The sequence below is a fragment of the Solea senegalensis genome, linkage group LG14 (assembly GCF_019176455.1).
Source record: "Solea senegalensis isolate Sse05_10M linkage group LG14, IFAPA_SoseM_1, whole genome shotgun sequence".
Taxonomy (NCBI): Eukaryota; Metazoa; Chordata; class Actinopteri; order Pleuronectiformes; family Soleidae; genus Solea; species Solea senegalensis.
The window spans coordinates 8,173,986-8,187,175 of record NC_058034.1 but is presented as its reverse complement, the minus strand read 5'-3'; the positions used below and the strand labels follow the sequence as shown (position 1 = coordinate 8,187,175).

General features: G+C 40.0%; 2 protein-coding genes across 4 annotated transcripts in view; both read left to right on the top strand.

The window, feature by feature from the left end:
* The window catches only part of LOC122780514 (unconventional myosin-IXb), a 51,013-nt gene extending 44,806 nt beyond the window's left edge, over window positions 1–6,207 (top strand). The window contains exons 32-45 of one of the 3 annotated variants that reach the window (XM_044043509.1): window positions 57–227; window positions 313–354; window positions 448–559; window positions 647–720; window positions 1,336–1,528; window positions 1,617–1,745; window positions 2,004–2,109; window positions 2,312–2,443; window positions 2,601–2,724; window positions 2,957–3,007; window positions 3,803–3,918; window positions 4,011–4,150; window positions 4,270–4,322; window positions 4,592–4,742. In XM_044043509.1, coding sequence (XP_043899444.1) covers window positions 57–227; window positions 313–354; window positions 448–559; window positions 647–720; window positions 1,336–1,528; window positions 1,617–1,745; window positions 2,004–2,109; window positions 2,312–2,443; window positions 2,601–2,724; window positions 2,957–3,007; window positions 3,803–3,918; window positions 4,011–4,150; window positions 4,270–4,283 — 1,404 coding nt within the window. In that variant the 3' untranslated portion in view covers window positions 4,284–4,322; window positions 4,592–4,742. Of the gene's footprint in view, window positions 1–56; window positions 228–312; window positions 355–447; window positions 560–646; window positions 721–1,335; window positions 1,529–1,616; window positions 1,746–2,003; window positions 2,110–2,311; window positions 2,444–2,600; window positions 2,725–2,956; window positions 3,008–3,802; window positions 3,919–4,010; window positions 4,151–4,269; window positions 4,323–4,591 lie in introns of all 3 variants that reach the window. The other 2 variants (XM_044043507.1, XM_044043508.1) reach the window with 2 other exon arrangements.
* Window positions 6,208–7,272: 1,065 nt separating this feature from the next.
* use1 (unconventional SNARE in the ER 1 homolog (S. cerevisiae)) lies at window positions 7,273–12,490 on the top strand. The gene is made up of 8 exons (XM_044043244.1): window positions 7,273–7,387; window positions 7,910–7,959; window positions 9,048–9,126; window positions 9,361–9,513; window positions 9,658–9,673; window positions 9,772–9,802; window positions 10,283–10,445; window positions 11,326–12,490. The coding sequence occupies exons 1-8, from the start codon at window positions 7,289–7,291 to the stop codon at window positions 11,506–11,508; spliced, it is 774 nt and encodes a 257-aa protein (XP_043899179.1). The 5' UTR covers window positions 7,273–7,288; the 3' UTR covers window positions 11,509–12,490.
* Window positions 12,491–13,190: the final 700 nt, after the last annotated feature.

The following is a 13,190-nucleotide window of genomic DNA, read 5'->3' as shown; positions in this document are numbered from 1 at the left end:
TGTACTGATCACATCTTCTCTCATCAAATCACTCTTCATTTTCTCTACTGTCTCAGAAACCCACCATTGGCTACAAAGGTCTGATGACGGGCTACCAGAACAAAGTGATCCACCTGGCAGGCGACAAGCAGAAAGGAGAAGTCCAACTTGTGGTCAACTTGTTCCAGTCCGTGCTGGACGGCTTCATCAGAGGAGAGATGAAGAAAGAAGAAGCCGAACCTGCAAAGGTGAAATACTGAGATTTATGATCACTTGGTAACATTCATCCAAATATGAGAAAGTAATGTATTCACACCTCTGTTTATTTTTCAGCCCGCTAAAGCTCGGAAGAAGAGGAGGAAAAAAGACAAAAGTGTATGTGTGCAGAGATAGAAATCTTCTGATGTGCTCATTATTCTGATGTATTGTACATTATGATTTCTAAGTGAGCAACTGTGTGTGTTATAGATGGAGAGCCCCCTGGATCATGTTTTTGTCAACTATCAGGTCAATATTATGCAGTCATGTGACCAGTGCAGTTCTTACATCTGGGGCATGGAGAAGGCCTACATGTGCAGCTGTGAGTCAACACTGAAATTTTCACATTTCCACTAAATCTTACCACCATAACTGTACAATATATTGATTTATAAATCTTGTCTTACAGATTGTAAAATGGTGTGCCACAAGAAGTGCATCTTTAAAATAGTCACCGATTGCTCCACCTTCTGTGCCAAAAGGGTATGATTTTATTTCAGACTTAATAAGTCTGTATTCCACATCACTCTGCTCATATTCTTAGAACAAATAGACAGCGCAAACCTGTGCCATGGCCACTTAGTTTCACACAGTGTCAATACACTCCTCTGTCCACAAAGGTAAAAAAATGATTCAAAACATATCCCAAATCCAAATGCCATATGCAGATGTAATAAATAATGTGACGATATTAGCTCATAAAGATTTGTACACCGGTAAAATCACTTGATTTCTTTGTTAAAACCCAGTATGAAACTACAGAAGCACCTTTAAAGCATAGGAGTTGTGGCTCTTACATTTAAACAATAGTTTAGTATCTTTGTTCTCAGTTGCAGAAATTGTATTTGTCAATAAATACACAGATGTCTGTTAATTAATTAATATTTCATAATATAATGTTTCATGTCTCAAGTCAGAAGTTGCAGGGCATTTTTTGTACCACTTAAAAATCAGACTATGTATGAAGAAGCTAAGTGATGTTCTATCTTAGTTGTGGATATATAGTATTTAAATTCTGATTTTGTACATAGTTGTGGTGGTGAGTTGACTGAATGTTTGCACTTCTTAATAACTGCTGATGTCTGTCTGAATTCACAGAGTGACGAGGAGTCCAATGGTCAGCACTTTGGGGTGCGTGTGTGTCACCTGGTCAGCGATAAAAACCCTGTACCCATGGTGATGGAGATGATGCTGGAGCACGTGGAGATGAACGGCCTCTACACCGAGGGCATCTACCGCAAATCTGGCTCTGCCAACAGAATAAAAGAGCTTCACCAGCGACTGGAGACTGGTTAGATCTCTTACACATGATGTCTACTGTTAACCAATGTAATCTGCAGGTAGCGACAGTGTCTCATGGAACTTTGCTCTTGTTTTAGACCCCCACCAGGTCTGCCTTGAAGACTACCCCATCCACACAGTGACAGGCCTGGTTAAACAGTGGCTGAGGGAGCTGCCCGACCCACTCATGACCTTCATACATTACAGTGACTTCCTACATGCAGTTGGTGAGAAGGCTGTTCTCCACCAGAGGGCAGCATTTTACAATAGACACAATCTGCACTCTGGACTAGGGTTGTCTTTGCAATGGGTCAAATAGAAAATGTAATTTTCTTTATATATTTGGGGGAAATTGTAAGATGAGGTTAAAATGAAGGTAGAAAATGTTAATATCACACACGAGTAACACTAAAATAAAGGACTGGTAGATTTTGTAATAAATTATGAAATGTGAATAATTATTTATTTTCGTCCTCTTCGTCTAGAACTGCCAGAGAAGCAGGAACAGCTTCATGCCATCTACAAAGTGCTGGAGGAGCTGCCTACAGCAAACTTTAACACATTGGAGAGACTCGTCTTCCACCTTGTCAGGTACAGCCTGTCTGAGTGTGGCCTTGTCTGTTTCTGTGTTATTGTTTCATATCCTATAGTTTATTTTTCTTTGGTTTTATTGCTTCACTAATTACATGTCGTTCTATACCATACATGTTTTAGTTGCATCGGAATGTGGATTTTATATACATGCAGGTATACACAGGTATAAACAAATGCTGATATCCGCTCTCTCTTGCAGAGTGTGTAAAGAAGAGGCTCACAACCGCATGTCTCCAAACTCGCTGGCCATCGTTTTTGCCCCGTGCATCCTGCGCTGTCCAGACAGTGCTGATCCACTCCTTAGCATGAAGGACGTTGCCAAAACCACCTTGTAAGACAGTCATGAATGTAGATGTAGCAAAAAAAAACATTATATAATACTTTTATGCCCTGCTTAAAAGTATTGCCTGTACAGAACTTGTATTACCAGTGAACAACTTAGCCTAAGTACGCACACTTGTGACATCTTGAAATCCCCCCTCCCGTAGGTGTTTGGAGATGCTCATCAATGAGCAGATCAGACGTTACAATGAGAAGATGGAGGAGATCGAGCAGCTGGAGTACGCAGAGGCTTTGGCCATGAATCAGCTCAAACTTAAGAGACAAAACACGGTGAGAGGAAACAACATCCTGCCGCGGAATCAGCTCGGTTCAATTCTGTGTTCTCTCTGATACCATAGCCATATTTAGCCTCAAGCTTGGATGTAAAGGAAGCTATTAAAAACATCACTGATCTGTCATGAACTATTATCTAATACACTCTACATTATACCAAAACAGTGTCCCATGCTGTTGTTCTGCAGTCACGTGGGTAACATGGCCAATGTTCCTTGTCTCTCCTTAGCACTACTGGCATTTACCTCTCAGGTTCTCAGCTCCTTACAAAGGAGTGGTGGTATGTATCACTGGGTTCTCCTGGTACAATAGATTCAGTAGTTGTAGTGTGTTGTCGTGAGTCATGTAGAAGCACCGGTGCATGATGTTCGATGTGGGTGACGTTTGATGCTCTGGCTGCATTTTATTTACTTTATTTATGGGTTTATTTTCATCCATATCTCCTAATATTTTTACTCTTCCTTACTAACTGTAGTAGATGCATGTTGCTGTGAGTTTGGTTGAAAGCCAGCCTGCGATGTGAAGGTTTTGCTGTTTGCCATCTGTCTTGGTCTTTCTGAGGGGAGAAGATGGTTGTGGGTTGGTGATGTAACTCCCTTTGCAAGACAATGATCTAACTTGCAAAGCTAGATGGATATATTTGTCTTCCATGCATTCCCAGCGTCTTGTTATCTGTTTCTGTTTTGTTATTTACAGAAGAACTCAAAGCTTTAAAAGTCATGTTTTGTTGTTTGGCTGTTGAGTGGTTTGTCTTGTCTAGATTGTGGGGATGTCTCTCTAACCTTTAATATTAACTTTTGGTTTAAAAGGTAATTCCTTTTCACAGTGCAAGAATATATGTGTAGATGCATGAAAACCACAGTCACCATCCACCCTGCTCTTCTCACCTTTCTCACTAACAAACAGTTTGAATCTGTTTCAGATATCGGTCAAAGCATCTCTGTGTCATACTTAATGTTTATTTGTTGTTATAAGTATAATTAGTACATCAATAATTCTATTCATATTATAAACACATACTGGATATTTTCCGATTGAGTCGAGATGTCAGTGCATGATTTTATGTGTTGTGCAGGTTCATGAGAAGGCCAGTTCTGATCTCAGTGTGGTTCCTGAAAACGAGCCTCTGGACTCAGACACAGAGGCTGAGAAGAACCTCGTGGAACGCATCAAGTCCATCAAACAGGAGAAGTAAAGACGACTTATTTATGAGTTCACAGATGTCCTGTCTTCTTCGCCAGTCTCTCATTCCTCTAACGTCCTTATCATGTGTCCCTCTGAAGAGAGGATCTGGCCTGCCGACTGCCAGAGATGGAGCAGCCCGGTTCAGACCAAGAGAACTTGGACTCCGAAGCCTCGCTTAGCTCTGAGAGTCTTTTGGACGAGCAGCAGCGCTCTTCTGCTCACAACTCAGAGCCTGAAGGTCAGTATTAAGGTACAGTCTGGACTCTCCTTCTGTCCGTTTCTCTCACTCACCTATGGGTTTCTGACCAGACCACGGGGGCCACTGGGTTGGGCCCTTCCTGTTTTTTTATGGTGCAGGTCTGGACCAGTGATGGTGATTGGGGCGGTGACGTCTCTCTGTAACAAAGCAGGTTGGAGGAACAGCAACCGTGTTTGTGTTTGTGTGTGTGTGTGTGTGTCAAATGCATGTGTGGCACAGGAGCATGCTCAAACTTTCTCTGAATGAATGAACTGATGTTTTGGATCACCATTTCAAATCACATGATTGCCTAATTGAACGTAATATTTGGTAGACAACATGGTTGCACGATCTTCCATTGGTCCTCACCCTCTCTGGATTTCTGTTAAACAAAGAAAAATATTTCTCCAACTCTAACCCTTCATCTTTTCTCTTCTCCAGGACAGGATGATGCTCAGCTGAGGAGATGCAAGCCAGTGTGTCCACCTAAACCACCCGACCTGGCCCAGCGACACAAAGTCAAAGGGGGACGTGTCCCTCCACCAAACCTCACCCATGCTAGCTCCACCTCCTCTATATCCAGCTGTGCTTCTTCAACCGCTGAACAATCCAACAGGCAACCGCTGCAGCGCCGCAACCCTGTCATCCCAGACACAGTCAAACTTCCCCCAGGTGTCCACTCCCAGTGTGCAGCCATGAGTCCAACTCAGTCTTGCACTCCTCCTATAAATCGAGCTTTTAAGTACTTGATTAGGAGAAGAGAACAGCAGGGCCGCCGCCGCAAAGACAGCACCCAGTCCCTGTATATCGACAGCCCGGAGTGTGACCTGCTCTTGCATTTCTCCTCCTGCCCTCCCTCCACTTTATCCTCCTCCTCCATCTCCCTAGTGACTCACTCTCCTCCACATGAGCAACATGAGGCGCAAGCCTCAAAGGACAAGAGACGTTTTTCTGACCCCGATGTACCTTACACAGAAGAGGATGTATGACTTGGGCAGAACACAGACAATGGAGGAGGATTAGGTCAACAATCTCCAAATAGACAAAAGAATAAAAAGAATCATACAGAGGAAGAGAAACAGATGAACATGATGCCACAGTGGCTCCACAAAGATGAACAGATGTGACACAGTGGAGTCCGTCATCAGAGAAACTGCTAATATGTTTAAAGTCTCGTCAGACATGACAGTAAAAAAAGATGTTGCCAAGCACCTTTTCTATCTTTTTTTGATATATTGTGTTTACTGTCGATTAATTCAGACGGGACACAGGCTGGATTTTGTGTAGCCTTTTCATGATGACATTTTGGGGTTTTTTGTGCTAATTCAAGGAAATAATAGAGGTTCCAGTCGCACTTTTCATTTCTTAATTATCTTTATGAGCAACGCGTGTTCATCGAACTGTTAGCTAGAGCTAGTGCCTTGATATTGTACAGTAAATGGAACAAGAATCTCATTTTGCTTGTCATTATAATGGAAAATTGCTCATAGAGGGAGGGATATCAAGGAAAAAGAGAGGGTAACGTTCTTGCAGAATTTTTTGTTGATTGTACTGAACCAATGCAAGAAAGGACGTGTTCCAAACGAGGACCTCACCATGCACAATGTGACTGTTGTACGAAAGAGTCTATCTGCCTCCACCTTGAACCTGCCGCACAGCCAACACCAGACAGATTCATTGCCTTCATAAAGCAAAGGGAAATGGGAGCAGCACACGCCACTTTTTTCCCTTTTCGAGACAATAAACACACAAACACACCAGCCATTATGCAACAACCATGCCATGATGTCTTTAAAGCTCAAAATCCTTAATTTCCCTTTACTCCTTTCCCTTTTCGTTGTTTCACTCAGCTGTGGACAGTCACATATTGAGCAGGTTCTGCTTAAACACATTTCAACTCTGCATGAAATGTTATACTAATGTTCCTCTCTGACTGCTGTTGAATGATGTCTGCTAGTGTGTCTTGATGAGGAAGATGTGTAATGTGTAAAGGCGTGTATGTTTGGGACTGAATGTTATTAGTATTAACGTGACAATACAGAAAGTGATGCTTGTAACGTCTTCTCCTGGTGTGAGTTTTTTTCTCAGTGTTGATTTTGGATACAGAATAAGTTTTTGCCAGTTTTTACTTTTTACTAATTCTGTATTCTGTTTGGAATAAATTGAATTCAGAACATGCTTTTTTACAGTGCCTAATAAACAAAGGTAAACTGTATATAAAGAAAGAGTAAATTATGACCCTCCAGAAATTGATATTCTTCAGAGAGGGTTAACCAATGCATTTGTTTTTATATGATCAAGTTGTATCCTTATGTCTGATTCATACATTTCAGAAGTCTCTGAGGTTCAAGGCTTGATATTTATGGTTTGCTCTGTTCTGAATTTTTTATTGCATTTAGACAAGTATGTAAATAGATTCTTCATCCACTCTGACAAAAGCTCATGGTGCTATTGCTTTCACAGTTCAAACAAACCTTTCCATTTACACTGCAGTGAAGACTTGATAAAGTCAAGGTTGTTTCAGAGCTAACTAAGTACAACAGTCTCTTTAACATTTCAATGGAACAACCCTCATCCTTTACAAAAACAACATATTGTACTATTTTCTCTGGGCCAGGTGATCATATACACTACAATCCAGAAATGTCGTGAATATGCAGACAATCAACAATAGTGTTTATTCAAAGTGAGTAAAAAGTAATTGATGTGCATTTCTAAAAAAAAATACAGAACGTTTTTGGCACAATTATTACTTAGTATCTCATTATTAGTCCTAATTTCGAAATAGCATCACATAACTATGGGATATTATCTCAACATTATGACTTAGTATCTCATAATAATGGTGATTATGGCGGACTATTCTCTATTTGTAAAAATCATGGTAAAAGTCAGTAAAGTCATTAAAAAATCTCAATGGGACTAACTTCAAAGGCTAACTAATAAATAAAAAAGCCCTTCTAAAGGCAAGATTACCCTAACAAAGTAAGGATTATAAAATGAACTATCGGTTGAATTTTGTTTTAATTTTTCTGTTAATGTGTGTGTGCGTGTGTTGACAAGGCTACTTAGATTTTCTCAAAGGTTGGTCGCCCTGCTCTTACGTCATTTTTCTGCGACGATGAGTCTGCTGCAAACATGGCTTCCAGACTGGAGATAAATTTCGTCCGATTATTGTCTCGCTGTGAGTCTATCGCCGCGGAGAAACGAGGCGAGACGGAGTGGAGGTTAGAGAAGGTACGTTCCCTTTCTTACACAGTGGAGAGAATGTCAGTGGAAATTGTGACGTTTAAACGTGTCCCCGTTGGTCGCTACTGTTGTTTATGAGCCACGTCGTCACTGACAGTCGAAGGAAACGACGAGAGCAGAGACACAACCGTGTCTATCTGTAAAATTAAAAAAAGTAAACACACACTGCATTGTTACTTTATACAGCTGGAGTCAAGCTTGTGTTGTTACTGCACCGTTAGGTTTGTGTGAGAGTGACCTTTTGCTGCTCTTTAGCACAGCGACATTAAAATACTGCTCCGTCATTAACACACACCGTCCGTCACCTAAACACAAATAAAACAGTAACGTATTTATAAATCACAAGGGCTAATTGTTTTGTGTCATACGGAGCTTTTTTCTACTTAAAACAGTGATGTTTATAGCTGCATAGAAAACCAAACCGTTTTAAATGTTGTTTAGTCCGATTGTATTTGAAGTCTGGTTAATACTGTCCTTCATTTTGAAACGTGTGTGTGTTTTTTTGTCTAGTATGTGTCCGCCCTGGAGGAGATGCTGGTGGCTCTGAAGAAAAGCCTGAGGTGACATCTCTTATGTCCTCATATGTAATCACATGCTGTCTGTTCTCATATATTATCATTGTCTGTTATCATACTGTGACTTAATGGTTCACCTGCAACATTTTTCTACTCTTGTGAACCACAAAGCTTCTGATGCTGTTATTTATCAGGTTTCTTATGTTTTTGAAGTACTGTATATCATTACCATGAAAATAAAGAGGCCTTAAGTAATGGGTATTATGAGCTTCTCTTATAACCAATGGCAAGTGGATGAACCTCAGCCCAACAGTAAAATCTATAAATTGGTATCAAAATGGACAAATATAAACACAATATTGTGTCATATTTTCCTTGTCCCTTAGTATATGAGAAAATAATGTTATCCTAAATTGGCTGAATTTCAACAATCCTTCCAAAAATTATTGACCTCTCTTCCCTGACTCCTGTCATATCACATCCTCTCCTCTCCTCTCAATAATCACCAAATTGTAATTGAAATATAATAATATAAACTATGAATTGAACCTTTAAATATCCAAACGACTTAAACATACAGAGTCAGAGCTCCACATTCCTTCCTCTGCTTCCTTATTCATCACTTGCCGTGGTTAGCAATAGAAAGTTGCTTAACTGAAGAACTGAACGTTAAATATCTTCAGTTTGTAGAAACTTTATTAAAAAAAACAAATCAATAAAAAACAACAACAGCACTATCGTGTCAGGATAATCAGATCACATACATGTGCTTTATAGGTTGTCTTTTAGTCTGTAACTAAACTGTAAACACCTAGTTTGTGTAACATGGGGTTTGTGAATGAACACCTCTGGCTGACTTTGTGCACTCGTAATATGATTCCCAAACACTAGAAAATCATCCCGACACCTCTGGGGTTTTATTTTTTATTTGTGTAGGTAGGTGTTTTTGTGTTAGCATTGGTTTATCAGTGTGACTCGAGAGATGATCTTGTTTTCTTTCATAATTTGTTCATTTGTTCTGCTCTGACTCCTGAAGCTTTCTGATCAAAGTGACTTTTACGATATGACGTGTGATTTAAAAAATGCCTTTCAGGACCTAATGAAGGAAAGTTACGTGTTGTTTCTTCTTCCAGCAAACCCACACCTGAAGTCCTCACTGATTACACAAGAAAAGTAGATTTCCTGAAAGGACTCCTAGTGGCAGAGAAACTGGTTAGTAGCTCTAAATAAAAAAATAAAGATAAAATAATAATAAAGAACAGATCATTAAGACTATTTCCGTTTTTCACAATTATGTATTGGATGTGTGACTGTTACTGTTACTTTGTGTATCTATAGTAGTGCCGTGGTAATTGAATGATTGTCATTTGAGTTCATTACTCCTTCATTATTCATTACTCTTGAATGCTAAAATATAAAACCTGTCTTTCCTACTCTCATTCACAGTCTTCAGCCACAGAAAAAGCTTTAGCCAACCAGTTCCTCGCCCCAGGACGAACACCCACAATAGCCAACGAGAGGATGCCGGCCACTAAAACTGTTCACATACAGACGAAGGCGCGGTGCACAGGAGAGATGAGGGACGAGCTGCTCGGCACGGTAGTAGCAGCTTTTATGCTTTTATAACCTTTAAGCCACTGTAAATGTATACATACTTACTTCATACTTGGCCCCAAATGCTGTGCCGTGTTTTTGAAATTTCTTGATTAACTTTATAAATGTTGTTCTTTGGTGTCATTACAGGTTTTGCCTGGCAAAGGTAAGAGTTGTTTTACAAGTAAAAATGATCTTCTAATCTGATTAAGTATATCCTGTTCCTGAACATCAGTTACATCTCTTACTCTTTGTTTTCCACAGGCACATCAGAGACCGATTTAAGAAACAGAAGGTAAAGCTTGAAATATGATTTCTTATCTGTCACCTCTAATGATGGATATCATGTCCCTGTATATTGAGAGATTCACGTCAGAGTTAAACATGCTTTTGATTTACATTGTTGTCACTGTAAGACCCTTAGCTACATGAATACACTTGAATAATGAAACCTATGTGAAAAATATGTAGACCTAAAAAAAAAGACAAAAAGTAAAATGGAAGTCAAAGGAAACACAAAACAGAACAGACACACACACATTTACCGTATGTAACCCAATAAATATGAAATTTTTCCTTTTTTACCTCATATCATTTTTTTATTCTTGTTTTTAATGTGATATATATTTGTGCACTATTTTAGCTCCAGCTCCACACATTCACCCCACACACTGATGTGCACACCTCTCTCTTTCCCGTCTAACACTTTTCTAAACATTTACTTGCCTGCAGTAAAATAAAAATATGAAAATATCCTTTTTTTTTCTGCAAGCAGAGGTCTTCCTCTGGATGAGCGTCAGTCTGCCACCGAGCTGGACGCTGTCCTACAACATCACCACAACCTGCAGGAGAAACTGGCCGAGGACATGCTCAACCTGGCCCGAAACCTGAAGAACAACACCATGGCTGCACAGAACATCATCAAACAGGACAACCAGGTCTCACCATTAACTGGCCAAGAAATGCTGAAGTATTGTTGTAGTGTAGTTTTTTTTTCCGCCAATCATAGAAAGCCCACACAGGTTTGCTGCTGGCAAGTTCTGATGCATGGGAAAAAAATGACTCTCCAAATTTATCCAAATGTGTTCCTTAACATTTGAGCAATTCCATTTAATAAAATCAAAAATAATATTTTTATTCAGTCCAAATGTAATACAACAAAATCATAATCCACGGTCAAAAAATGGTGTGTGTTCTCCTCCTGACTGAGCAACAACCAAACGCTCCCATCAATCTGAGGCACTGTGTATCAACTTGGTTATTTTTCAGATATTTTAAGTTTTCTGCAGTTAGCTGCTTTTAAACTCAGGGATTAACCCTCTTATGACCATCATGATAATCAGGCCGTCTGGATTTATTTTGATTTTATGGCTGTCGTATTGTCAAAACAATGTTAAATGAGTGAGTGCTTCTGCCTCTTTTCCCAAGATAACTTTCACTTTCAATATCTGGCAGTTTAGGAATACGGTACTGAGAAGCTGCCGTCACAAATGTGTGACGTGCTGCTCAATCGAATTTTCGAGCTATCACAAACAGTCTAGGAGTTATGGCAATGAGAAGTACGCATGCCAAATCCTGGCGATGAGCAGGTTGGTAGGTTAGACTGCATTTCTTTGTTTTTCCAAACATTTTCTCCTGATGGCGTCATGTCTGAGCTGATTCTGTCCGTGGTCGGCAGTACATGACAAATAAATAACAAAAAATAAGAGATCCTCTAAATCCATCTCATGCAGAAGAACTAATGCAATGCAGTTGTTGTCCTTTCACTAAAGCAGGTCATAGTTCTGACAGCTGAATATTTATCTTGATATTTCCCAGACTCTGAGCCACTCTATGCGCCAGGCAGACCTCAACTTTGAGAAGCTGAAGACGGAGTCGGAGCGATTGGAGCAGCACACCAAGAAGTCTGTGAACTGGTTCCTGTGGCTGATGCTCATTCTGGTCTCCTTCATCTTCATCAGCATGATTCTCTTCATCAGAATCTTCCCCAGACTCAGATGATGACAGTGCGCAGCGCTGAACTCTTAGTCCTGCGTCCTCCTTGTGTTTACAAAAGCAGTAGCGACGTGGCTATCAGTGAAATCAGTCTCCTCAGCACGTCTGTGTGTGTGTGTGAGATGCAGATCAGTAGTAGAGTTCAGAATCAGAACCGAAACAACTTCATCTGAAGGACTGAAGACTTTGCACTTTTTGAAACTGACATCCTTCCTCTTTGTCTTCCTCTGATGAAAGAAAGCTCAAAACGCAGGATTTGTTTTGGTCATCATCAGTATTCATGTTTTTGTAACAGGGCAGAACGTGGACGTAAAGAGCTTCATGGAACAGCAGCATAGTCTTAATATCCAAACGGCAGACAAAACAAACTGAGCCTTAACTATTTTCACCAGTTCGCTTATTAGCCATTCAGTACATTTAAGTCTGAGTCATGCTTTCCACCCTGTAGATCATACTGTATTTCAGAGGTCATGAGTCGGCCACTACCCAGTTCATTTTACCCTGGAAATCCACAATTTTAATATTTTTTGGTAATTTAAAAACAAACTGATTCTGTCCTAGAAACTAATTAGTTATATTTTTTGCTTTAAACCCTCTGATTAGTATCCATATACGTATGGAGTATATATGGAGCATTATACATCACAAAGTTGTGGTAGGAGTTTTATCTGCTGGAATAAGTCGGTGAACATTATTGTTGAGCGTTTCAGATCTTCATGCTGTTTGATGTCTTTCACCACTCCACATGTTCACGTTGTCCTCAGTCCTGTTCATTGTTAAACGTCTCTGTCAGTGGTAAAGTGGCTGATTCCATAAATGTATATTAGGTAATTAGTTGGTGGTGATGAATGCAGATGTCGAAGAATCCCCCATTTATTCCTGCGAGTGTTAGTTCCAAAGGGTTGTGCTTGTGTGTGTGTTTGTGTGTGAGTACGGGACCACAACAAAAGGTGGTTCCAGAGAACATTAAATAAAATAGTTAATTTTGTGTGTGTGTGTGGAGCTGCTCTCAAACAGGCACTGAACTTTGAAGATCAGCTGTGTGTCCGAACGCCAGTGTCGGCCGAAGTCGCTGCAGAAATGTTTCCTTATTATAATCTCAGGTTTACGTCCGTGTGTGAGTTAATGTGACGACAAAGCAAGAGAAACTGTGCAGTCAGGGATGCAGTGTTCTGCTTCCTGTGTGATCAAGCCTGGATCCTCCAGGGATTCACACGTCTCACCCAGATAATGTCCCCATACATTGTTCATTAGTGAACATCAACCTCTAGGGAAAAGTTAGACCCAAAGCCTCAAACATTATCTGCAAGTTTTTGTCTTTATTTAATTATTGTGTATTAAAGAGTGACGATTGTAATTGGGAGGCATATGTGAGGGAGCAAAAACACATGCAAATACCAATTAAAAACACAAGACTTAAAAGTGAACTGAAAGGTTTAAATGCAGAATTGAAAGTGTGTTTAAACAGCCTAGTATTTTACAAGAAACAGACGACTGTGGAACTAAACATGTCCTTAAAACAGTATATAAGTTTAACTAAGAGCTTTACTTGGCCATAAATATCAGTGAGAGGGGGAAAATTGTTCGATAAATGAGGACCAGAGAGTGTGAGAGCAATGATTTTGAGTTTCCTAATCTTGGTTCATTTACTGTGAATCAGCTCTAAAACTGGAAAGAAAACAAGAAAT

Coding starts and splice junctions, on each gene's coding strand:
- use1 (XM_044043244.1), top strand. CDS start 7,289: ATGGCTTCCAGACTGGAGATAAATTTCGTCCGATTATTGTCTCGCTGT. Junction 7,388..7,909: donor CGGAGTGGAGGTTAGAGAAG/GTACGTTCCCTT, acceptor TTTTTTGTCTAG/TATGTGTCCGCCCTGGAGGA. Junction 10,446..11,325: donor TCATCAAACAGGACAACCAG/GTCTCACCATTA, acceptor GATATTTCCCAG/ACTCTGAGCCACTCTATGCG.